Source organism: Ambystoma mexicanum, chromosome 1q, assembly GCF_040938575.1.
Source record: "Ambystoma mexicanum isolate Mex_15411 chromosome 1q, UKY_AmexF1_1, whole genome shotgun sequence".
Taxonomy (NCBI): Eukaryota; Metazoa; Chordata; class Amphibia; order Caudata; family Ambystomatidae; genus Ambystoma; species Ambystoma mexicanum.
Window position 1 is genome coordinate 1,472,929,816 of NC_090922.1, and position 25,850 is coordinate 1,472,955,665.

The 25,850-nt window shown below is 47.6% G+C and overlaps 1 protein-coding gene across 1 annotated transcript in view; it reads left to right on the plus strand.

Annotated features, from left to right (window-relative positions):
• The window catches only part of LOC138549874 (peroxiredoxin-2-like), a 1,255,072-nt gene extending 1,240,759 nt beyond the window's left edge, over nucleotides 1-14,313 (plus strand). Inside the window, exon 8 of the mRNA XM_069642369.1 lies at nucleotides 14,159-14,313. Coding sequence (XP_069498470.1) covers nucleotides 14,159-14,250 — 92 coding nt within the window. The 3' untranslated portion in view covers nucleotides 14,251-14,313. The remainder of the gene's footprint in view (nucleotides 1-14,158) is intronic.
• The last annotated feature ends 11,537 nt before the right edge of the window (nucleotides 14,314-25,850 follow it).

Sequence of the window (25,850 nt, forward strand, 5' to 3'; positions counted from 1 at the left end):
TTTTTTAAATGTTTTAACCCCCCCCAAACAATGAGTTTTTTTTCAAAGATAAACTCGCGGTAAAAAACCCCGCAATGAAAAGTCCCGCGATCAAAGGACGGTATACCAGCACAACAAGGCACTGTTGTACTACAGCTGCCTCCCACCCCGGCACACATACAACTCGCAACATTACAGTATAAACACTGCTAGAAATGAAAGAAGAGCACCAACCGTAAAGTACAGACACCCCCAGTGCTAAATGAAGGACAAAGCCAGCACTACAGGGATGTATCCCACTGTAGTACAGCAGCAACAATTACCTACTCCAGGAAAGCCACCCAACATTGCAGACTACAGGAAACACCCCGGGTACACCACACCCTGAGCCCTGCTTTACTTCAACTGGGACCAGAGATTTGGAGAAAGGATTCGGGAAATCCAGCCTTCTGCGACTTCAGAATCAGGACCCTAATGTGCTTTAGAAAAACAGAAAAAGCACAATCAGAAGTAATCTTTCTTTTAAATAGTTTCCCGATTCCTGTCCCAGATCGATCTCTGCATGGTACCCCCTTGCTAGCTGCTTCTTATCTGACTCCTAGCAGAATTTCTGGGGGGGTCCGGATGGCCCTCATAGTGCTACCTCCAACTTGCATCTGCAGCTCTGTCCCTGCAGTGACCCCGGGTAGCAATCGACTGCCCGCGTGAACGCACAACATGGGGCTGTAGTTGGCCCTGTGGATCCAGGCAGCGCTGGGGCGGCTCTGTGCCCTCTTTGCCCAGGCACAACTGGAGGACCACAACCTCAACTGAGCTTGCAGTAGTTCGATGACCATTGTAAGCCCCCTGTGTCTGTCCTCCATTTAATGTATCCGGTTAACTTTCTTTCTCTGGTAACCCGGCCATTCTTTCTATCATGTCTTCCTCTCAGTCCTCCAGCCTCCCTACTTCTCTGTCTCCCTCTCTTTCAGCCTAGCCCCTGGTCTCCTTATGTATGCTGCAGTCTACCTCTATCTTCCACTCATTTTTTATCTCAAATGGTCTCTCTGTCTCTCTGTCTCTGTCTCTGTCTCTCTCTCTCTCTCTCTCTCTCTCTCTATCTCTCTCTCTCACTCTCTCTCTCTCTCTTTCTCTTTTTCACTCAATCACTCATTCTCATTCTCCACCACTCACTCACATCTCTCTGCTATGCCTCTGCAAGCCCCTCTTGTGATCAAAACATGGAATGGACTTACGTAGCAGTTATTGTTGCACCTGAACACAGGACACATGGGTCCAGGCTCATCCTTGCTGGGGTGACACTCAGCTGGCGTGCACCATCACAGGGATCATCCTGTTGGACCGTGATCAAACAGCCGGATCAGGGCCTGGGGTAACCCAGGCCAACACAGCATCAACGCAGCCAGAGTTGCCGAGTAGAGGGTCCAGCTCACGAACGCACAGTTGCCCGGCAGGGGGTCTGCTAAACACCGGTGGACGGTGTGAGAAACCAGAAGGCGTCTCACCCACTAACCCCTGTGGATCTCTCTCATAGGTGGCCAGGGCACGGCCATCGCCTTTGGATCCAAACCCTGGGGGTGGACCAGTGTGAGAGGATCACATGAGTGAAGGGTCTTCGGGGAGTGGGACACTGGATGGCGCGACACGGTATCCCCCTCCCTGTAACACCTTTACCCCATCCTACCCGATTGGATATTTCGAAAACTCATTCCCTCCCCCCTTTTTCCTGCACAAACACTTAATCACAGACAGCCCGCTCTGGGAGAAAACAGACTCACACCCAAGCCGTGTACCTGACATGTCCCATTACTATGGTCAGGAAATTACTGACAATCACTCACACCTGACTTCCAATAAACTTTCCCACACAGATAAAAGGCAGAGCACAAGAGCACACTCTGAGTGAGGGAAAGCACACAAAGTACAGCAGTTTCGAGTCGGCAGCTGAACGAGGGTATGAAGACGGCAAAGCACGAATGGTTCGTAAGAAGGGATGCACCCTTGATCTTTTTGATAAGATGCTGTTACTTTCAAACCTTCAAGACAGAAAGCATATGGCCAGGAAACCGGACTCTTGCGTAACTGACCAAGGTAAGGAGGAGCAGCAGATGCTGTGGTATCATCCTTTGCTCCAAGAACAAAGAAGCGACAAAGAGATCAACACACCGATGAGTTGGGGAGACCGATTCAAGACCGGTCTGTGTTGAAGTCAAGGTTGCAAGCAGCAACATTGTATAACAAGCGCTGGAACACACATTGTGATGAAAGACGCAAGTACAGATAAACTGCTGCTGAATGTTTAAACTTAATAGGGAAAGATACAATACCGTTGACAGAGTGGTCTGGCACCGTGAATCTGCTCAATCGAAGGTCTCTGTAAAGTATCCTGTAAAGAGAAACGAAAGTAGAAGATTGATGAGAACAATTGTGTAAAGTGAACCGAAGTGGTCCTGCAACGGTTTAGAGCAGAACCCATTGCACATTCGAAAGTCTTTGATTCTCATATCAATGGGTCTGAGCCCGAACAAGGAGGATCCGTGGTCTGAGCCCGAACGAGGGAGACTAATTATAAACATTGTAGAAAAGGGGTCTGAGCCCAAACAAGATGGACCCATTGGCCCTCATTACAACACCGGCGCAAAACCATGGCGCTATTAGCACCACGGTTGGTGCCAGTGTTGTAACGAGTCCGCCATGGTGAAATGGGGAAATACTGCCCCATCCCAAGGTTGGCGGGCGGTATTTCCCCATTTCCCCATGGCCCTTGCCCATTCCCATTTTTTCCCCATAGGGCTCAATGGGAATGGGGAAGGCGGCAATTACGGTACCGAAAATTGCGGTACCGTAATTGCCTGCGAGGTCGCTTTGCGGGACCCTACTTTAACGGCTGGTCCAGACCAGCCGTTAAGATCGGGTCCCGCAAAGGGACCTCGTAGTAAGGCGCTAAGTGGTTAACGGCACTGCAGCCTTTTACGCGCCGTTAACCACTTAGCGCCAGGGTCGTAATGAGGCCCATTGTCTGAGCCCGAACGAGGGAGATCAGTTGTGAACTTCTAAATGTGAAAACCCTGACAAAGGAAAGGAACTTTTGTGTTGTGTTTGTTACATCAGGACCTCTGCAATAAGAGACTGTCATTGGGAGAGAGACTTTGGCGAAAGGCCTTGATGCTTATGATTTGAACTGTTACCTCATGGCCAAGAAGCCAGAGTGTGTGCAAAGCTCGCACATGCCACCTTGCCCCGTGCTGAAAACGTGGGGAAGGGTAGCCAACTGCTCAACTATCCTGACATATCATTTCTTGAACACTTTTCATTTGCATACATTGGTGTCCCACACCATTCGGTATTTAGGAGTAAGGATTGGCAATAGGTTTATTAGTATAGGCCCTTTTATTTTGACAGACTCCACTAGGACTGTGTTATTATTATTTGATGGTCGTAGCTTTCTCCCATCCTTAGATTTAGGTTTAGGTAGGCATTCAACCAACCCATTTGAAGTTCAATAGACATCCTTGAACTGTGATCACTTGTGACTGTCTTCACCGTTTGATACCATGCCTTACTTACAACACGGACAGTGTTGCCTTGCAGGGGCACTGTCATGGTAGAGGGCTTTGCAGGACAGGCCTTCTGCCTGTAAACCGTGCCAGCACAGTGCTGGAAATAACAAGACATCAGGCTGGAGACTGGTGTTGCTAACTGATGAGCGGGAAACCACTCATCCCTTTTATTCATGCAGTCACATGGTCACTGGCATGTGACATAAGTAGGAGCCCTAGCAGGGACTCATTATCTTAAAGCTGTGGCCAGGAATTTTTGCAGAGATAAAGAATTTTGTGGCAACATGCGCACTATGTCAGAAATCTACTCAACACCTTCCCACTGCAGCACCCTTACACTCCCTACCCATTATTGATATACTATTTTCTCTTATAGAGGTAGATATTATGGGTCCCCTTGAATCGTTTGGCTTGGGAATAAATGTATACTTGTCATTTTAGACTACTCAACTCGCTACCCCAAAGCTTTCCAATGCGAAATAGCTCAACCCGGCAAATTCTAAAACACTGCATCCCTTTCCTATCACGTGTGGGGTTCCCTAGAGTAATTCTCACCGAACGGGGAACCAAATTCATGAGTACACTGATGGCCAAAGTGAAAGAGATCCTTCACATTAAAACGCTCCATATGTCAGTGTATCATCCCCAGACAGTCGGACTCGTTGAGCGTTTTAATAAAACCCTCAAAATGGTCCTTAGAAGACATGCGGAAACTGATGGAAGGGACTGGGATATAATTATTCCCTGGGCTCTCTTTGCTGTTAAAAAGACCCCCAGACATCCCTGGTTGTTCATCTTTTGAACTGTTATACAGACGTGGACCGAGAGATGCATTGGATATGCTCAAAGAGACATGGGAAGAAAAGCAGGAGGCTCTTCTACCTTTATCCCAAACCAGCCACAAAATAAGAGAGCATATCAGAATTGTCAGAGATCTAGTACATTCCCATCTAAGTAAGACCCAAGAACATCAAAAGGGGTTATACGACCGAAAGACAGTGACCCACTCTTTTTCCATCTCACAGAATGTCTTTGTACTCCTCCCTATGTCCGAGAATAAGATGCTCTCTCGATGGGATGGGCCATAGGAAGTTTTGAACAGACTGGTCCATTTAATTCCATGTAATTATAGAATAACCTAACCAGATAGAAGACTCAAGTCCCAAATCTACCATATTGACAACTTGAAAGAGGGGAGGAGGACCCGGTAGAGTCTTCTTCAGTAAAAATGACCAGTCTGTTATTACCAGCACCAGTGTTACCGGTGCCGCGAATACCGCCAACTCCCCCCATAGAGTCCTATGGGACTCTGTGGAATGGGGAGTAACTACCCTTACTGGCACTTGTAATTTTGTAGACCAAGTGTCGGTAATGGTAATTCCATTTGGTGGTATAGCACCGGAATTACTGTCAGGAAACCACCAAACCTATAATGAGGCCCATTAACTCTCAGAAGACTGCTTTGAAAAAACTCTGGCAGGCACTTAGAGCACACAGTTGTATGGTAAGGCTTGATAAAGCTGGGTCAAAGAAATTCCAGGAAGATGTGTTTTGGGCCAGTAGGGACAGCAAGCGGGTGGATATGGCCTTAGGGATTAAACATCGGCATCTCTAGTTATACTCTAATGCAGCAGTTTCTGGCGGCACCTAACAGTCAAAAATAAAAATATGTGTGGTTTGAGGCACTGTCGAATGGCCTTCTTACATCTTCTTCTGGATAGAGGCAAATCTTTAACAAAAACATTTGACAACTTCCATTGCAGGAACTTTGCAAAATAAGGTTGCAAATTGCCTCACACTAGGTGTTTGGGTGATAAAATATTTCTGTAATATTACCATACAATAACCTTATTGACACATTTTTTATCGTTTTTAATTGTATTTATATATTTTTGCTTTTTAAGACTGCGTATTTTATTCTTATATTAATGGAATGATGCTAAAATGCTATTATGTACTTGTATGAACATATCATTTGAATAAAGTCATTGATTGATAAATAGTCATGCCCTTGGTCCGAGGAACTGCAGTCCCTGCAGTGCTCATTTCTTTTTTAGAAGCAAAAGCAGCACACTTTGAAAGGAATCTTTTCTTTTTTTTTTTTTATTTGTATATGTTCCATAAGCGAACTTTACAAAGACAAGTTGCTGCAAAGAAAGAAAGAATCAACGTCACTGCTACTACTCAGGGTGGACCCCTCCGGCTGTTAGCAATTTCATGGTGTGTTCCAAGATTTTTGTGGTTGCTAGGAGCCATGATGTGCGATCTCCTCCCATCAGTCTTGGCCACCAGGTGTCTTCGTCCCACCCTCTGTCGTCCCCGGTGAGGTGTTTGAAGTAGGATGCTCTCAGAGTTACAGTTTTTGGACAGACCAGCAGCAGGTATCTGATTGATTCAGTCTCCGCTCCGCACAGGCGGCATTTGCTTGAGTCCACTAGTCCTCTGATGTGCCTGATTTCGTTGGTCTCTAGCAGATTCAGTCTTATTCTCAAGAGCGCGTTTCGAGCCCCCCTGTTGGGGAATTTTTGCAGGTATTTCATCGGCTCGTTGAGTTTGTTGACACATGGGGGAAGGTGAAGAAGAAGTTTGTTCTTAAATGCTGTATCTTGAGTTTGAATCCAGTCTAGATCTTTTAGTTTCTGGTAGACTCTCGTGGGATTGGTGCTGAGATCGAAATCCGAACTCTCCACCGACTCCAGTTGGGCCTTGTTGAAATCTTTACAGTCTGTCAGAATCTTCACCTTACCAGAGTGGATTTCTTTGTTGAGGAGACCATAGATGTGATCACTGTCGTCCGTTATACATTTCCTGTATAGCCTGAGTGTGTTGATATTTACCGTTGTCTTTAGAGACAGGAGGCTCAACTCGCGGCGAATTGCGGCGGTGGATGTAGATTTTGGCAGGCCCAACACCGACTTCCAAAACAGGCCTTCTAGATATTGCCAAGTTTTTGCTGGAATCAATGGCATGGCTTCAGCCCCATAGGTGATAGACGGCACGACTTTTTTCCTGTAAAATTCTAGTACTGGGATACAGGAAAATTTTCCAAATTTGATGTCGATTGCCTTTCCTTGAGAAGCCAGCTTCTTGGTTTTGTTGAGGAGAGATGCCTGCATAGCGGTCTCAAGTCTCGAGCTGTCAATTGGTACACCCAAGTATTTATATTCGGTAACCCTTTCGATCTCGTGCTCCTCCAAGCGCCATGTGAATTTGTCGATGTTTTTTTTGTGCCCAGCTGCCATTATCAGAATTTTTGTTTTTTCTTTATTTATTCTTAAGTTGTTTTCCTGAATGTAAAAGAGAAGGTTAGAAAGCTGCCTCTGGAGGCCGATCTGTGTCTGGTCCAGTAAGATGAGATCATCGGCGTACAGTAGATGGCTTATTTTCACCTCTGCAACTTGTGGAGGAAAAGTGCGTGTCAGATCTTCTGATGACCCAAGGTCACCGATATAGGCCAGAAACAGTGCTGGAGCCATGGGGCAGCCTTGTTTTACCCCCCGTTCAGTCGAAATTTCTCCTGATAAGTTCCCCCTTTGTGACAGTCGGACCCTTAAGATGGTGTCCGAGTGTAGGGCTCTAATTGGCTGTAAAAGCTCCTGGGGGCAACTCCACCCTTCTAGTTTTTGCCATAGTCTGTTCCGGTCCACTAAGTCAAAGGCCTGGGAGAGGTCGATGAAAGCAACGAAAATTTGAGGTTTCCCTTTCCAGATCTTACTTTTTAGGGTACTGATGGTTAGAATGTTCGCCGCCGTACCCATCTTCTTTTTGAATCCAGTTTGGAACTTGTCGTTGCACGGTGCCAACTCTGCCCAAGCTTGAAATCGTTTCAGGAGCAGGCTCCCATAAACTTTGCCAATACAATCTAGCAATGCGATGGGACGATAGTTTAGCGGATCTGTGATGTCGCCTTTCTTATAGATCGGGACAATGATGGATTTGGTCCATGACTGCGGCAGGGCTTTCTGCGCCGCACATTTTGTAAAGATCGACGCGATCATCGAAGCCCATTCAACTGGGTTTGCTTTCAAGTCTATGTTAGAGATGCCATCAGGGCCCGCAGCTCTCGAGGTCTTTAATTTTTTGATTTGGTCTCCGATTTCAGCTTGATCGTCCAGTTTTAGCCTGTCCGTGGCCGACTGATTGTCCCCCATTGCGGCCTATCTTGCTGGGGAAGTTGTTGCCGGTGCTTGGAAAACTGTGGCGAAGTGAGAGATCCATTTTTGCTCGGCTATGGCGTTGATTGTTGAATTGTTGAATGAAGGGGCCGGAGATTTTAACAATGATCAGAACCCCTTTGCCTTGTTTCCGCAAATGGCTTTTAACATGCATTCCGCAACCTGCTGATAAAGCTGGTGGCGGTGATTTTTTACCCAGTTTTTGTAGGATACTCTTGCCACCCTTAGTTGGTCTTTGTTTTGGGGCTGGTTTCCCAGCTGTCTCTTCAACCTGCGAAAGTCACGCCTTTTGGCCACAAGAGCAGCATCATAAGAGTGTTTAGGTTGAATGCTCAAGGAAGACTGCTGGGTAGTTTTCGACCTGTATTGTACCAGTAGAGGAACGTAATCCAGATTTTCGATGCTCTCGGTGTTCTCCTTCCGGACATATTTGGCCTGCAGGGCTGCAACTGCACGTGCTGTCAGGTTCAGTCGATTTCCGCGCTGGTTTGTTTCCACTGCCAGAACATACGGCGCGGGCTGTGAAAAGCGGGAAGCCAGTGACATCGTAAGCTGAATGTGGTCGCTGGCTGTTGTTTTGCGTACTTCATATGCTTTGACCTTCCCCAAAAGTTGTCTTGATGTATAAATGTAGTTGATAGTAGCGTTAAGGAGACCCTGTTCCCAAGTTGGCAGACGATGTACATTCGGGAAGACCGAGTTCAGGTTTACCAGGTTTCTTTAGGACATTAGGGACGCCCAAAGGTGCCCTCTTTTTGCTGCTGGCGTCCGATTTGAGACTTTGCCCGGTTTTATGGTTTCCTCACTACATTTGATGTTTAGATCCCCACAGATTATGATGGCTAGGACCTGGTGCGTTGCTTGAATATCGTCCACCAGGTTCTCCATCATCGTTAGGTAGGATTGTGGGTTTATAGCAGCCGGATTCCAGTACGTGTTCACAATCGCAATTTGCGAAGGTCTGGAATGGGAGTTTTCAATCCAATCAAGTAGAACTGCCAAGATCGAAAGGTTTGCTAGAAGTGTGGCCTTGTGTTTTAGGCCAATTCCCTGCCGGTAGGCCGTTAATAGGCCCGACGTCGGGCGACCCAGAAGCCCTTTGCTGGCTGGGGCCAAAATTATGTCAAATCCATTCAGCGCAGGTGTTTGGACCAACCAAGTCTCTTGTAAGCAGATGACATTGAAGGATGCTAGATTTGCATCTCCCGTCGTAGTGAGGTGTAAGTGGCCGCGGGTGTTCCAGGAACAAAAGTGGAGGGGTGTTACGTGGTGGTCGACCGTCGGACGATCTGGAGGCCCTTCCAGCCGACCTGCGGGTTGCTATTTGTTCGTTTGGGACAGCACCTTGGGAAGCCAGGCCCACAACCCCTGTCGTTTGTCGCTTTGCTTTGCCTTGGAGGGTCCCCCTTGTGTTGTTGTTCTCGTGTTTGACCCGGTTCTCTGCACTGAATACTGTGTCAAGACCCCTTCAGGTGATTTACAGATTGTCCTGGGGGACCTGGCTGTCTGGCGATCAACGGTTTCGATCAGTTTGAGCAACCTTGGTTTGTCCCGCCGGTGTTGCGCGGCGGTGTCTTGAGGCTTTGCATTGGGAGTGTCCCCAGTTTGAACTTGTCCCGCGCTTCTTTTACGTTCTCGTCCCTTCTCCTTTCCGTTGGTTTTTTCCTGTCTGACAGAGTTTCTCTCAAGATGTTCCGAAACCCTTTGGTTTGAATTTGAACTTTGGGGATTGATGATGTATCCTAGAGCGGCCAGGTCCTCTTTTGCTCGCACTATTTCCCTTTTCACTCTCTCGGAAACAATGTGGATGTTCACTTTAGCTCTGTCATGTGTGTGGTAGGGATCCACTATCTTTAGATCGGGCGATTTTATGTCACGAAGTTTTGGGATCAGACTGAATAGTGCAAGTAGCCCTCTTCGGTTAAGAATTATGTCGTCCTTATTGTCTCTGTGCTGTTTCAACTTTATTGGAGACACAATCGAAGGTTTGGTTTCCTTGCGGTAAGTCTCTGTTCTTGAAGAATAGTGGATCGACTGGCGCACCCCCCTTTGCTCTTTTAAGGTAGATGGTGAGGCATGGTGTTCCCCTTTCTTTGCGGGGCGTTCTGACTGGCGCCCCCCTGGCGCGTGCTGGACCGATGATACACTGGCGGCCGCTTTGTTTCTGCCCGACGCATCTCTCACTCGGGGAGAGGCGAATGACACTGCTCTACGACCTGGCAGGCTGTTAGAGGGGCGTGCTCGCCGTCTGGGGCGATTGTTCCTGCGGTCCTCCAGTGTCAGGGATGTGTGCCCTTTGTCATCTTTGCCTGCGTCTTTGGTTGTTGAAATCTCCTGTAAGTTTCCCAGATCGGCCAGGATTATCGGGTGGGGTGGCTCCAGAGTCGCTAACCCCCCCTTGATCAGCCGAGCGGGTTGGGGGTCATCCATATATTGAGAGAGATCCATTAAATCATTCTCTGCTAAGGAGTCTTCTGTGGAGCGCGGAGAAGAGACGGTTCCTTTTTGCTTTCCTGCTGGCACAGCCACCATTTGAATTTGATTTCCGGGATTCATAGGGCTTTTGTCAACACATATAGCTGTTTGTTTTGATGGTGGAATTTTTTGAGTTGCAGGTTTCCCTTCTTGGTTCTGTTTTTCTGCTCTTGCTGTTGAGAAGATGGGATAAGAGCCATCCTCTAGCCTCGCCGATGGGTTTCGGGGCTGGGCCGTTTGTTGAGTCTCGTCTGTTATAACGATGACCTCGTGAATGAGCAAGTTTCGAGGAGCTGGTCCCTCCGGCTGACAATGAGCGATGCTAGAGGATGGAAAACTTTGTTGTGGAGACGGATTTGATGACTGAACTACGTTCACCGTTGGGGCTAATGTCAGACTGGGCGCAACTGTTGTGGTACCACGGTCCGCGTTTAGCTTCAAGGCTTTTAATTGCCCGTCTAGGGCTGTGATGTAGCCTTCCAAGAAGGTCAATTTTGCAAGCATGGAGGCCTGGATCGAGGTGTGATCCTTTAAGTTTTCATTGATGCCTTCATACAGTTTAGTGAAGGGGTTTAGGGCGATTGTGACTGCTGACATTATGGACAGAAGGTCCCTTTTATTTTGGCTTGATGAGTCGATTGGAGAGCCCACTGACAGGGGGCGCTATTTGGGAATTGGTGTTGAGGCGGAACTTTCGTTTAAGAGGCGTCTCACTACCGGCGTAGATGGTGGCTCTGCAGGACCACCGCTGGACCGGTTCAGGGGTCGTGGTTTTGGGAGATGCACCGATGGCGCCCCTACTGGCCTTGGGCAGGCCAGCTGGTTTGCTTTCACTTGGTGGCGTTGTTCTTGGAGTGAAATGTCGGGCGACTGACCCATGAGGCCACCAGCCGTCCCTTGGGCTCGGATCGCCGTTTCCTGGGTAAGCTGTGATCCCCCCGTGGCTGGCAGTGTCGGGACGAATGTAATTTCCGGTGAATTTGGGTTCAGTAGTCCTTTCTCGCTGCTCCGCGGGCTTGGTGGAAATTCTGCTGTCGGAGTTCCTAAGGAAGCCGCCTTGTCCGGGACACAGTGCTCAATCGCTGGTCTGGAGAGCACTGGACCCTGTTCAGTTGCGGGCGCTGGGACCAGACGAGATTGGAGAGCCGTCTCTTGGGGTACTGGAGGTGGGGCCCGTGGAGGTAGGCTCGGGACTAGGGCGCCCGTTTCCAGACTTGATGCGGGAGGGCGCACAACTTGGCCCCATCCAGTTTTCCTTTGTTTATCCGGGGGTTGGCAAGATTTTATCGCTTCCAAGATTTCTTCATCTGTGAAGTCCTCTTGCCTGGATTTAGAATGTGGAGCAAAGGCCTAAAAGAAGTCTGTTACAAGGCTTGCCATTGAAGGTTTTATTGATTCAGGGTTCCATGTTTTTTTTTCTGCTTGGCAGCCTGTCTTGATTTTCACGGCCTGAGGATTCAGGGCCGATTTTTTTTTGTTTTTCCTTTTTGGAGGCTCTTTTCTAAAGCGTGAACTCAATTTTCTCGTGTCCGGAGACCCCCCGTCGGTTCTGCCTCGTTTTTTTGCATTCGGTGCCCCACCTTCGTATGCTGGTGAAGAGTTGGTAATTTCTGGGCTGTTCGTGGGGAGGACAATAACGTCGTTCTCTGGGCCCCCACTGTCTGCCCGGGGCCGAGAGGGGGAACAGTCTTGGTTGAGAGGGGCTGATGTAAGTAAGTTAAAGTGCACTTGTGCCTTGATTTGCAATGTATGTTCATTTCTGAGTTGCATCGGGCAAGCCTCTGATCCCTGCCTCGAGAGCTCTTGGACCCGACACTCCTGAGGGTTTGATGACCCCCCTGCCTCCTCATTGGGGGGCGTGAGCACCCTTTTTTCTGGGATTTCCTCCCTCATGACCTCCTCTGCCGAGTGCCGGTGGGCGGGGCCTGGCTCCGCCCCCTGAATGTGTCGCGGCTGTTTCGGCTCGAGCGACGCCGTTTGGCCAGCTGTCCCCGCCGAATGCGGGTAGTTGGAGTCGTGCTCTCCGTCTGGAATGGGCCGTCGCTGCTGGATCTCCGGCCAGCCGTTGGCAAGCAGCCCCTCCCGCCCACAGGACTCGGTCCTCCCTCCGGAGGCCACCGAGGCCTGGAGCTGTTGGGGGGGAGCCTGCAGTTGCGAGGGCACGGGCGGGCACACAGGCGGGTGCGCTGAAGGGTCCTGCGTTTGTAGCCGCTGCGTGGAATCAGGTATGACCTGGTGAGCTCCCTCCACTTCTGCCGTACTTATTCGCTTTGGGCTGATTTGCGTGGCAGCGTTTTCCTCCGTAGAGTGTTGGAGTATGTCTGTACGCCTTGGGCAGGCGTGAGTTGTTTGTAAAGCCACCGCTTTGTTTGCTTTGTACGACGGGGTCAAACCATGCGGGAGCTGGCTTTTCACACCGCGGTTTTGAATTTTTAAGGTGTTTCGAGCAAAGGCACTTCTGAGCAAGCGACCCTCGTCTGCTTCCCTGGGGTCCTGTTCGAAATCCTGTGGGAACCCAATATCCGGTGATTTCGCCATTTCAGCCATGCACAGACTGCCAAAGACTGCACACTCGCGCCACACTCCGCGGCCCGCTCCGCGGCCCGCTCCGCGGTATGGAGTGGGTCTTGTAGAACCACAGCAGTGGTACCACCTCCCAGGAACAGTAGAAAGTGAAGAGTGACTGCCAAAGACTGCACACTCGCAGCCACGCTCCGCGGTATGGAGTGGGTCTTGTAGAACCACAGCAGTGGTAGCACCTCCCAGGAACAGTAGAAAGTGAAGAGTGACTGCCAAAGACTGCACACTCGCAGCCACGCTCCGCGGCCCGCTCCGCGGTATGGAGTGGGTCTTGTAGAACCACAGCAGTGGTAGCACCTCCCAGGAACAGTAGAAAGTGAAGAGTGACTGCCAAAGACTGCACACTCGCAGCCGCACTCCGCCACAATCTTTTCCATAACTGTGAGGGACTCATTATGGTTTTAGTGGTAATGTTAAACATTTTGGTTTTCAAATTCCATCTGTACATAAGATCTGCCAAATGATGGGGTGTGAAGTATTCACTTCAGGAGTTATGCTGACACTACTACTCAGGATTTGTGCACATTTATACCATCACACGAAAGGTGAATGAAAATAGTGTTTAACGCCTCCGCTGTGCCAGCATGTTATAAACATATTACCCCTTAAGTGGAGGGATTTGTTCACACATCCCTGAACTTAATGGGCAAATGTTTGTCTGGGGAGGCGCCACCACTGGGGGGAAAATGTGTGCATGTTGGATGCCTGCAGCCACTCCTTCTTTGCCCCTGTTTCAATGCAAAGAAGGGTCACTATAGATTATTTTGTGCATTTCAGTAATGCCAATAATTTGAAGCAGAAATCGGAGTATAAATCTGCCAGGCTCATGAGGGTAAAAGAGTTTTACTGAAATGAAACAAAGAACCCATGGTTGAAGCCTAATGCCACGATAGTGCCCAATGGATATTGACTAAAAAAAAAGAACAAAACAGTCTTGATGCTGAAAACTGCTGAAAACCAAAGAAAATGTGTACATACGATAGAAAAGAAAAATTAAGGGTCTAAAAATGAGTTTGAGTGCCAACAGCCTCTGACTTTCGAAAATTGAAAGAAGGTGGAATTTTAGTAAGGAAGGATTAAAACTCACCAGGGCCTAAACATGGACACTTCTCACAATTTGATACTTGTAAAACATTGGCTCATGAAAATGTCCTAGGAAGGAAAAAGTGTGTTATTTTCTGTAGGAGGCAGAATTGTATTCATTGCTCTTCTACACGAGTGCCAAAATATTACATTTTGACACTGAGAGGTTGAAGGCCTGTAGAAGGATATCTTAGCAGTGTTTAACCAGATTAACTACTGCAATGGCCAAGAAATGTTGTTTTCTGATTTAATCTAATTCACCTCGTCCATATTCATATTCATGTTTAGCATTGTTTTTCTTTTCAGTGTATCCTGATTCTTGCAAACCAACAAAAACGGACATTAGCAACCTGGATCCCAAGAAGAACACATACAAGGTCTCCCACAGGAAGAAATAACTATAATGCACCAACATCCTTTGTCTGGCCAGGCAATAAAGTGTGTGTGTTGAGCATTAAAGCAAAGTCATGTTTGTGTTTTTGTCAGACCAGATTGTAGAAGGGTGTAACAAGACTAAGATGGGATGGCAGTGTCACAAGGAAATGAACAGAACCCTCTGCACACATACCATTGGGCTATAAATATTTTTATTCTCACTAGTACCAAACTTGGAGCTTCATTTGTAAAGGGGTGTTCAATAATCAAAGACTGGCTGTCTGTGCTGGGACATTTGGTATTAAAAGCAGTACAAAATAAACAAAGGGTGTCCTTCTTGGCAATATATGGTAAACTGTGATTCGTGGGATAAGATCCAGAACCGTCAGGGTATGCCATGTCCCAGTTTCCTCCCTAGTCTGATCTCTCTTGATCAGGTTCTTTAAATCAGGTGCTGAATATTTTTAAATTAGATCTATGGTTCCCTTGACTCAGAGTCTGAGGATAAGGGAATGGTCAGGAGGACTCATACGGGACCTAAGGGCAAAATATAAAAGTGGAAACAAACTGTGAACAGTGTCAGGGGGAAGAGGACATTAAACTAAGTAAAAGTTTCAAAGCTAAGGGCAAAATGGACACAGTCCAAAGTCCATTTGCCTTTTCTACCAATGAGGCCTCCTTCCGCGCGATCAATTTCTTCTCTTAGTTCTGGCCAGAGGAGCTCCCCACGTTCCATGCACCCCAATCTACCCTAAACCCCTACTACTCTCTGTATGATGCCAGGAATTGACGCACAAGAGTCAGATCAGAGTTGTTAGTCACATTTTTAGTAGTTTCTTAAGGATTTCATAAAACAGGGACAGGATGAACAAATGCTTAAAGGGACTAGCGATAATAACTACAAAAAAAGCATAACTTCAAAAAAGGTGCAGAGGAAAAAATAACATAAAAGTGTTTTTGGTCGTTCTTGGCCATAATACAAATGCCAAAACCTAGCATTAAAAAATCTCTGTCCCTCTGAGGACACCCTGATCTAATTCAAAACATGAGTCCAACAATGGCATCAAAGAGTTCCAACCTAAGCTTATTCATTCTGTTCATCCATAGAGTAAGTGTTATTTGTTTATATTCAACTGTTACCCTGTAAGTAAGGTATACGTTAATGATTTATATTGTTAATCTATTATGAAGGTTCAATTCTGGAATGTCTGTTCAGAATGGTTTATCTTTGTGTGGTTCAAGGAGTTGCTGTTGTGAGAAGTCAGGAGAGGATGTCCCTGAGGGGGCCTCATACCGATGGGCCCACCTTTGCTGTTTAAAATAAAGCAATGGTGCACCTACCTGCCGTGTTCCCTGAATCATTACATTAGCTGCAACAAGCTAGTCTAGGGTAAGATTCACAGAAGCTTTTTATAATGGCGCAATTCTACTGGAAAATGCTCTGTGAATCAGGCCCAAGGAGTTTACTCCGGGGTGTTTATAAACAGTATAAGGGTGAGAAAAATGCCTTATCTAAGCCTAAATCTAAGATGAGAGCAAGCTACAACCATCAAAATAAAGAAAACGCTGTCCTGGTGGTGTCGTGCCAAAACAAAATGGACTATACTATAAAAATGTGAATTATTTTCTGTAGTAGGCAGAATTGTATAAACTGGTCATCTATAAGGGTGCCACAATCCTATTTTTTGACACTGAGAGGTTGTAGGCCTGCAGAAGAATATCTTAGAAGTGTTTAACCAGATCAGCTACTGCAATGGTCATTGAAAAAATGTAGTTTTCTGATTTAATCTAGTTCACTTAGTCCATATTCATATGATAATGTTATAAACATTACTCATGTTTAGCATTCTTTTTCTTCTCAGTGTATCCTGATTCTTGTAAACCAACAGTAATTGACATTTGCAACTTGTAACTCAAGAAGAACACATGCAAGGTCTCCTACAGGAAGAAATAAATATAATGCACCAACATCCTTTGTCTGGCCAGGGCAATAAAGTGTGTGTTTTGAGCATTAAAGCAAAGTCATGTTTGTGTTTTTGTCAGACCAGATTGTAAAATAGTGCAACAAGACTAAGATGGGAAGGCAGTGTCACAAGGAGAAGGAACAGAGCACTCAGCACACATACCAGTTGGGCTATAAATGTTTTTATTTTCACTGGTACCGAAATTGGAGCCTCATTTGGAAAGGGGTGTTCAATAACCAAAGACTGGCCGTCTTTGCTGGGACATTTGGTATTAAAAGCAGTACACAATAAACAAAGGGTGTCCTTCTCGGCAGTATATGGTATACTATGATTCGTGGGATAAGAGCCTGAACCGTCAGGTTATCAAATGTCCCAGTTTCCTCCCTAGTCTGATCTCTCATGATCAGGTTCTTTAAATATGGCGCTGAATATTTTTAAATTAGATCTACGGTTCCCTTGACTCAGAGTCTGAGGATAAGGGAATGGTGAGGAGGACTCATACGGGACCTAAGGGTACATCTGGGAAAATATAAAAGTGGAAACAAAGGCTCTCATTCCGAGATTGGAGGTAGCCATGGCGCTATTTGCGCCATGGCTGCCTCCAGTACCGGGTCGGGCACTGGTCTGGTTGAATGGGGAGCTACCGGGACATTCTGACCTGTGCGGACCCGGTAAGTCCCCATTCAAACAACCATTCCCAATTCCCACTTGAGCCCCCATAGGGCTCAATGGAAATGGGTACTGCGCTAATAACGGGCCTGCGAATTGCAGGCCCGTTATTAGCGCCCTGGTCCCTTAGTGGGACCCGTAAAGAATGTGTGGTCAGACCACACGTCCTTTACGGTTCCCGCTAAGGAACCTCGAAATTGGGCGGTAAGGGATAACCGGCACCGGTCTACTTACCGGTGCCCGGTATCCCTTAACGCCGAACTCATAAAGACCCCCAAAGTGTGAACAGTGTCAACGGGAAGAGGAAATTAAACTAATTAAAAGTTTCAAAGCTAAGGGCAAAATGGGCACAGTCCAAAGTCCATTTCGCTATTCTGAAATTCTTCCCTAGTTCTCACCACAGGAGCTCCCTACGTTCCATGCACCACAATCTGTCCCACGCCCCTACTACTCACTGTATGATGCCAGGAATGGATGCGCAAGAGTCAGATCAGAGTTCTTAGTCACATTTATAAGGATTTCATAAAACACAGGCAGGATGAACAAACGCCTAAAGGGACTAGCGATAATAACTACAAACAAAGCATAACTTCAAAAAAGGTGCACAGGAAAACATAACATAAGTATTTTTGGTCATTCTTGGCCATAATACAAATGCGAAAACCTAGTATTAAAAAATGTATGTCCCTCTGAGGACACCCTGATCTAATTCAAAACATGAGTCCAACAATGGCCAACAAAACGTTCCAACCTAAGCTTATTAATTCTCTTCATCCACAAAATAAGTGTTACATGTTTATTCAAATGATAGCCGGCAAATATGGTATACGTCAATCATACATATTGTTAATCTAGTATGAAGGTTCTATTCTGCAATGTCTGTTCAGAATTGTTTATCTTTGTGTGGTTCTAGGAGTTGCTGTTGGAAGAAGTCAGGAGAGGATTTACCTGAGGGGGCCTCATATCGACGGGCCCTCCTTTGCTGTTCACAATAAAGCAATGGTGAACCTACCCACTGTATTCCCTGAATCATTACATTAGTGGCGACGAGCTATCCTAGGGTGAGGCCCCCGTCATCAAGGGATTTCTTTGTGGAGTTCCCAAGGCACTGGGAGCTGAAGAGGCGCTGTGGCTCAGACGGCGGAAGACTGTGCAATCTGTTTCATGGATCGTCTGCTGTGGCATTGCTCTTTCCGCTTCACTAACAGTGAGGAGCACCACCGGAAGACGGAGCAGAGGGTTGTTGTTCGTCTGCTGTGGGATTGTGCTGGAAGATGAGGAGGTCTGCTAGAAAAATTGACCTTCCAGCATCAAGCAATGCCAAGTTAGGACTTACGAGTGGATCCCGGATACAGGGATCCGTGCATCTGCGCGATTGGGAGTAGATCTGACTAGGCTAGATAAAAAGGAAGAAAGGGTTGCGGGCGGAGAAGGAGTGTCTATTGTAATAGGTGAACAGAAGAAAAGTGGGGCTAAGGTTGTTCAGAGAATACCCATGCAGCAAAAAAAAGTAAGGAATAAGCTATGCATGGACAACCGGGGGCACAGATATCAAGAGCGCAGAGGTAAATAAAGGTAGCTAGGTACCAAAATTAAGAAATGTTTTCGATGTGGGTGCACGTTCCACATTGCAAACTCTGGTAACTGCCCTGGGCTTAAGGCAGGATGGAGAGCATGGGACGGATGGAGTGCACGGGACGGATGGAGTGCATGGGACGGTTGGAGTGCATGGGATGGGTCGAGTGCATGGGACGGATGGAGTGCATGGAACGGTTGGAGTGCATGGGACAGGTGGAGTGCATGGGACGGACGGAGTGCATGGGACGGACGGAGTGCATGGGACGGATGGAGTGAGTGCGACGGGTGACGTGGTAGAACGGATGTAATGAGTAGAGCGGATATAGGGTGTGGAGCGGATGAAGAGTGTGGAGCGGATGAAGAATGTGGAGCGGATGAAGAATGTGGAGCGGATGTAGAGTGTGGAGCGGATGTAGAGTGTGGAGCAGATGAAGAGTGTGGAGCGGATGAAGAGTGTGGAGCAGATGTAACAGATTTAGTATATGGAGCGGACGAAACAGACAAAGCATGTGGAGAGGATGAAGAGTGTGGAGCGGATGAAGAGTGTGGAGCGGATGTAGAGTGTTGAGCGGACTTAGAGTGTGGAGCAGATCTAATGAAATGTGTGGAGCGGATGTAGTATGTGGAGCAGACGAAACGGATGAAGCATGTGGAGCGGATGAAGAGTGTGGAGCAGATGAAGAGTGTGGAGCGGATGAAGAGTGTGGAGCAGATGTAGAGTGTGGAGCGGATGAACAGTGTGGAGCGGATCTAACGAAATGTGTGGAGCAGTGAAATGGATGAAAAGTGTGGAGCGGATGGAACGGACGAAAGGCATGGAGCGGTTGGAACAAATGAAGTGTGCGTAGCGGATGAAGTATGTGAGGCGGTTGGAACGTATGAAGTGTGTGGAGCGGACGAAGTGTGTGAGGCGGATGGAAGGGATGCAGTGTGTGTGCCGCTGAAATGTGTGGAGCGAATGAAGTGTGTGGAATGGATGGAACGGACAAAGTGTGTGGAGCGGTTGGAACGGATGATGGATGAAGAGTGTGGAGCGGATGAAGAGTGTGGAGTGGATGAAGAGTGTAGAGCGGATGAAGAATGTGGAGCGGATGAAGAGTGAGTGGAGCGGATGAAGAGTGCGTGGAGCGGATGAAGAGTGCGTGGAGCGGATGAAGAGTGTGTGGAGCGGATGAAGAGTGTGTGGAGTGGATGAAGAGTGTGTGGAGCGGATGAAGAGTGTGTGGATGGGAAAGGTGAGTAGGTGGAACGGGTGAAGTAAGTGGAACGGGTGAAGCATGTAGAACGGGTGAAGCAAATGGAATGGGTGAAGCAAGTGGAACGGAAGAAGTAAGTGGAACGGAAGAAGTAGGTGGATGAATGGATGACGTATGCGGATGGAACGGATAAAACAGGGTGTATGAAACGGATCAAGTGGGTGGATGGACGATGCAGAGAACAGATAACGAGGAAAGGAGCAGATCGGATGCTGAAGGGACAACATGTATAGATCGGATGAAGTGTACTGATTAGAAGGAATACACAGACCTGATCGATCTGTTAGTGTGCTTAGAACTGAGCGAGTGCTTACAACGAAAGGAATGCACGGAACACATAGAGGGCATGGAGTGGACACTTACACAAATGACTCGTGAGCATCGAATGATCTGAAGTGCATAAAACGATCGAACTGCATAAAACGACCAAAGTGCATAGAATGGTTGGAGCGCATAGAATGGTTGGAGCGCATAGAATGGTAGAAGCGCTTAGAATGGCTGGAGCACTTAGAATGGTTGGAGTGCATAAAACTGAGTGCATGGAACTTTTTTTTTTTTTGGAGTGCATAGAACGTTTTTGAAATGCATGGAATGTTTTTGGAGTGCATGGAACGGTTGGAGCGCTCGAACACAAGCATGTAAGGTAAACCACCATATCACATCTCCACGCCAACTCTCTTCTTTACACCACCACTCGGTATAGCTGTTCTCATACCTTCACTTGCCTCATACTTCCCATCATCCTAACTAAACAATGCTGGTTACACACCCTCCAGCCTACGCGTTCTCCTCAGGCCTAACGCAGCCAGTATCGGTCTGGATAACAACCTGCCTGAACCAACACATACTCCTGATCTCCCAAACACCACACCTACTGCTAAGAAGCAGCTATCACAGGAATGCAAGACCTGCTGCACACATATTGTTATTGTTATTGTTATTGTTATTGTTATTGTTATTGTTATTTTGCACTTATATAGCGCCTTATATACCATTGGTATGGTCTGAAGGCGCTGGTAGGTTGAACGCCCTTGGGAACCGAAGTTCAGATCAGTAGAGAGAGTAGGGAGAGTCAAAAGGTGCGTGTGTGCACCGGATATGTGTGCAGCTCGTGCGGTACACATGTAATAGCTGATTCTTATTGGTAGGTGTGGTGGTTGAGAGATCAGGAGAATGTGTTCGTTCTGGCAGGATTTATCCGGAACGGATGTGGCTGCGTTAGGCCTGAGGAAGACGCCTGGCTGGGGTTGTGAGACCAGCAGTGATTACATAGAATGATGTGGAGTAAGCGGTGGATGTTCGTATGAGAACAGTTATACCGAATGGTGTCATAGTATCTCTGTGTTCTAGTTGAGTGGTGATGTAAAGGAGAGAGTAAGCGTGGGGTGTGGTAAGAATGGTTATATGCTCTTTCAATGTGCAAACTTCTAAAATCAACTTTCCCAGAGAGGCTACCGGGCGAATTTCTAAGTACAATTTTCCATACAGAGGCTATTGGGAACATGTCTAAATTCAGTTTATCAGCAAGGCTACTTGGTACACTTCTAAGTGTAACTCTCGCGGAGGCTATTGGGTACACTTCTAGATGCAGATTTTCACAGAGCGTCTACTGGGCACAATTCTAAATTCAATTTTCCAGAGAGGCTATTGGGCAAACTTCTAATTGCGACTTTCCAGGGTGACTATTGGATACACTTCTATAATCAACTTTCATAGATGCTATTGGTAGCACTTCTAAATGCAGCTTTCACAGCGTGGCTAATGGGCACACTTCTAAATGCAGCTTTCACAGAGGATATTGGGCCCATATCTAAATTCAATTTTCCACGGAGTGGCTACTGGGCGCACTATTAAAATCCATTTTCCAGCGAGGTTATTGGGAATAATTCCAAATTCAGTTTTCCAGCGAGGCTATTAGGAACATTTCTAAATTCAATTTACCAGAGAGGCTATTGGGCACATTTCTAAGCTTGACGGAGAGGCTGTAGGGCACACTTTCTAAATGCAACTTTCACATGCTAACTCTCACAATTCCATCTAAGAGTGGACATGCTAACTTTCACAATTCCGTCTAGGAGTGGGCATGCTAACTTTCACAGTTCTAGAGTGGACATGCTATCTTTCACAATTCCGTCTAGGAGTGGACATGCTAACTTTCATAATTCCATCTAGGAGTGGACATGCTAACTTTCACAATTCCGTCTAGGAGTGGACATGCTAACTTTCACAATTCCGTCGAGGAGTGGACATGCTAACTTTCACAGTTCTATCTAAGTGTGTGCATGCTAACTTTCACAATTCCGTCTAGGAGTGGACATGCTAACTTTCACAGTTCTATCTAAGTGTGGGCATGCTAACATTCACAATTCCGTCTAGGAGTGGGTGTGCTAACTTTCACAGTTCTAGAGTGGACATGCTAACTTTCACAGTTCTATCTAAGAGTGAACATGCTAACTTTCACAATTCCGTCTAGGAGTGGACATGCTAACTTCCACAATTCCGTCTAGGAGTGGACATGCTAACTTTCACAGTTCTAGAGTGGACATGCTAATTTCCACAATTCCGTCTAAGAGTGGACATGCTAACTTTCACAATTCCATCTAGGAGTGGACATGCTAACTTTCACAGTTCTAGAGTGGACATGCTAATTTCCACAATTCCGTCTAAGAGTGGACATGCTAACTTTCGCAATTCCGTCTAGGAGTGGACATGCTAACTTTCATAGTTCTATCTAAGTGTGGGCATGCTAACTTTCACAGTTCTATCTAAGTGTGGGCATGCTAACTTTCACAATTCCGTCTAGGAGTGGACATGCTAACTTTCACAGTTCTATCGAAGTGTGGGCATGCTAACTTTCACAATTCCGTCTAGGAGTGGACGTGCTAACTTTCACAGTTCTAGAGTGGACATGCTAACTTTCACAGTTCCATCTAAGAGTGGGCATGCTAACTTTCACAGTTCTATCTAAGTGTGGGCATGCTAACTTTCACAATTCCGTCTAGGAGTGGACGTGCTAACTTTCACAGTTCTAGAGTGGACATGCTAACTTTCACAGTTCCATCTAAGAGTGGGCATGCTAACTTTCACAGTTCTATCTAAGTGTGGGCATGCTAACTTTCACAATTCCGTCTAGGGGTGGACATGCTAACTTTCACAGTTCTATCTAAGAGTGGACATGCTAACTTTCACAATTCCGTCTAGGAGTGGACATGCTAACTTTCACAATTCCGTCTAGGAGTGGACATGCTAACTTTCACAATTCCGTCTAGGAGTGGACATGCTAACTTTCACAATTCCGTCTAAGAGTGGACTTGCTAACTTTCACAATTCCGTCTAAGAGTGGACATGCTAACTTTCACAATTCCGTCTAGGAGTGGACATGCTAACTTTCACAATTCCGTCTAGGAGTGGACATGCTAACTTTCACAATTCCGTCTAAGAGTGGACATGCTAACTTTCACAATTCCGTCTAGGAGTGGACATGCTAACATTATAGCAATCTATGTTATTTGGAGGTAAGATAGAGTGGCATGGCATTGTGGCATAGAGTGATTGCTCTACTCCCCTACCCATACCACACTCACGGTTTTGGTGGTGTCTGTTAGTTGCTGGCTTCATTGGCTTCCCCTGCGGACACCTGCTGACACTTCCTGGAGCCGCCTCTGTTGGAACCGCCCTTGGCCATGGGGTCCTTAGCCACTGGGGGCTGCCGGGCAGAGGGCTGCCCCGGAAAGGTCGGTAATGGGCAGTGGTCGGACCAATAGGGAAGAGGGGGTGGGCTGGGAGGCGGGAGGAGGGAGAAAGAGGAAGCGGACACAGGGAAGGGAAACCGGGGGACAAAGGGGCTGCTGGCTCGACGGAGCGCGCCCAAGGTGATCATTTTGGCCCATTTTTGGGGCCCAGGGGGTTCTAGCAGGGCTCACTCACCTGCTTCCAGCCGCTGTAAGGATAGTGGAGGCGCGGAGCAGCGCGGGCCGTAGGCCTTCGGCGGTGGAGGAGCAACGGACCAATCACGTTGCGGGGGCGGGCTGGGAGGCGGGAGGAGCGAGAAAGAGGAAGCGGACACAGGGAAGGGAAACCGGGGGACAAAGGGGCTGCTGGCTCGACGGAGCGCGCCCAAGGTGATCATTTTGGCCCATTTTTGGGGCCCAGGGGGTTCTAGCAGGGCTCACTCACCTGCTTCCAGCCGCTGTAAGGATAGTGGAGGCGCGGAGCAGCGCGGGCCGTAGGCCTTCGGTGGTGGAGGAGCAACGGACCAATCACGTTGCGGGGGCGGGCTGGGAGGCGGGAGGAGGGAGAAAGAGGAAGCGGACACAGGGAAAGGAAACCGGGGGACAAAGGGGCTGCTGGCTCGACGGAGCGCGCCCAAGGTGATAATTTTGGCCCATTTTTGGGGCCCAGGGGGTTCTAGCAGGGCTCACTCACCTGCTTCCAGCCGCTGTAAGGATAGTGGAGGCACGGAGCAGCGCGGGCCGTAGGCCTTCGGTGGTGGAGGAGCAACGGACCAATCACGTTACGGGGGCGGGCTGGGAGGCGGGAGGAGGGAGAAAGAGGAAGCGGACACAGGGAAGGGAAACCGGGGGACAAAGGGGCTGCTGGCTCAACGGAGCGCGCCCAAGGTGATCATTTTGGCCCATTTTTGGGGCCCAGGGGGTTCTAGCAGGGCTCACTCACCTGCTTCCAGCCGCTGTAAGGATAGTGGAGGCGCGGAGCAGCGCGGGCCGTAGGCCTTCGGTGGTGGAGGAGCAACGGACCAATCACGTTGCGGGGGCGGGCTGGGAGGCGGGAGGAGGGAGAAAGAGGAAGCGGACACAGGGAAGGGAAACCGGGGGACAAAGGGGCTGCTGGCTCGACGGAGCGCGCCCAAGGTGATCATTTTGGCCCATTTTTGGGGCCCAGGGGGCTCTAGCAGGGCTCACTCACCTGCTTCCAGCCGCTGTAAGGGGTGACTAACCCATGGAGAAGAGAGAAGTCACGTTAGGTTCAGTTTAATCAGGCTCAACAGGCAGCAGAGGTCTTGGCTGTTACTGCAGGGCGGCCATCTTTGCAGGGTCTCGTGGATCGGGATAAACGTAGTGTGCACAGTGCACATATCCGGTGCTCACACGCACCTTATGACTCTCTCTCTCTCTACTGACTTGAACTTCGGTTCCAGAGGGCGTTCAACCTACCAGCGACTTGAGATCATACCAATGGTACATAAGGTGCTATATAAATGCAAAAATAACATAACATAACAGGAAAGGACATTACGCTACATTCTGTGAAAACCTTTCACACACAGGTATCAAAGACGTTAACATAGAAGAGGTCAGTAATGACAGCATTAGACTTGAAGGTGAAGGTGTAAGTTGGTCAGTGAGGGAAGTAGGGTCAAAGTACAAGAAGGGAGAAAAGTCACAAACAGTCGTTGTGGTGAATGGTTTAGAACTTAACATGCTTATCAACACATGGTCGGATAACACTATAATAGATTATAAGGGCTGGTTAAACTGTTTCAAGGGCACAAGCCCTTGTTTTCCCAATGTAAGGGCCAGTGGATACGGAGAAGTATGGATTGAGATTGTAGGATTTCTCATGGCTGGGTTAGAATGCAAAGGAAAAAAGACTAAGGCTCAGGTATTTATATCCAAAAAAGAGGAAGTTTGCTACGATGTTATGAACAGAGCGAGATGGGGAAAATAACCGATCCAGGGGTTCTAGGACATGTCGCGACCATTGACATTTTGAATGACAAACCTAAGGAAGTGTTTGAGAAGGTTTTTTAGGGAAAATCTTGATTGTTTTAAGGGATTTCACAACAGGAAAAAGATGAAGGAAGGGTCTGTGCCAGTGATGGTGTGTTTCAATAGCATTAAGAGACGAGATAACTGCGGAAATGAAAAGACTTGAACGTAAAGGAGTCATAGAGGTTGTGGAGGCATCTGAATGAGTGTCGCTAGTTGTAGTTGTGAGAAGGCCAATGCTCAGGTGAGGTTGTGTGTAGATCTTAGGTGTGAAAACAAATGGGACTGTTGTAGATACATTTGCACTGCCCAATATAGGTGAGTTGGTAAGCAAGGCCGCCAGGGCAAAGGTATTCAGGACACTGGATTTAGCTCCGGCATATCATCATGTTGCTCTTCCCCTAGATTCCAAGGACTATACCACATGTGT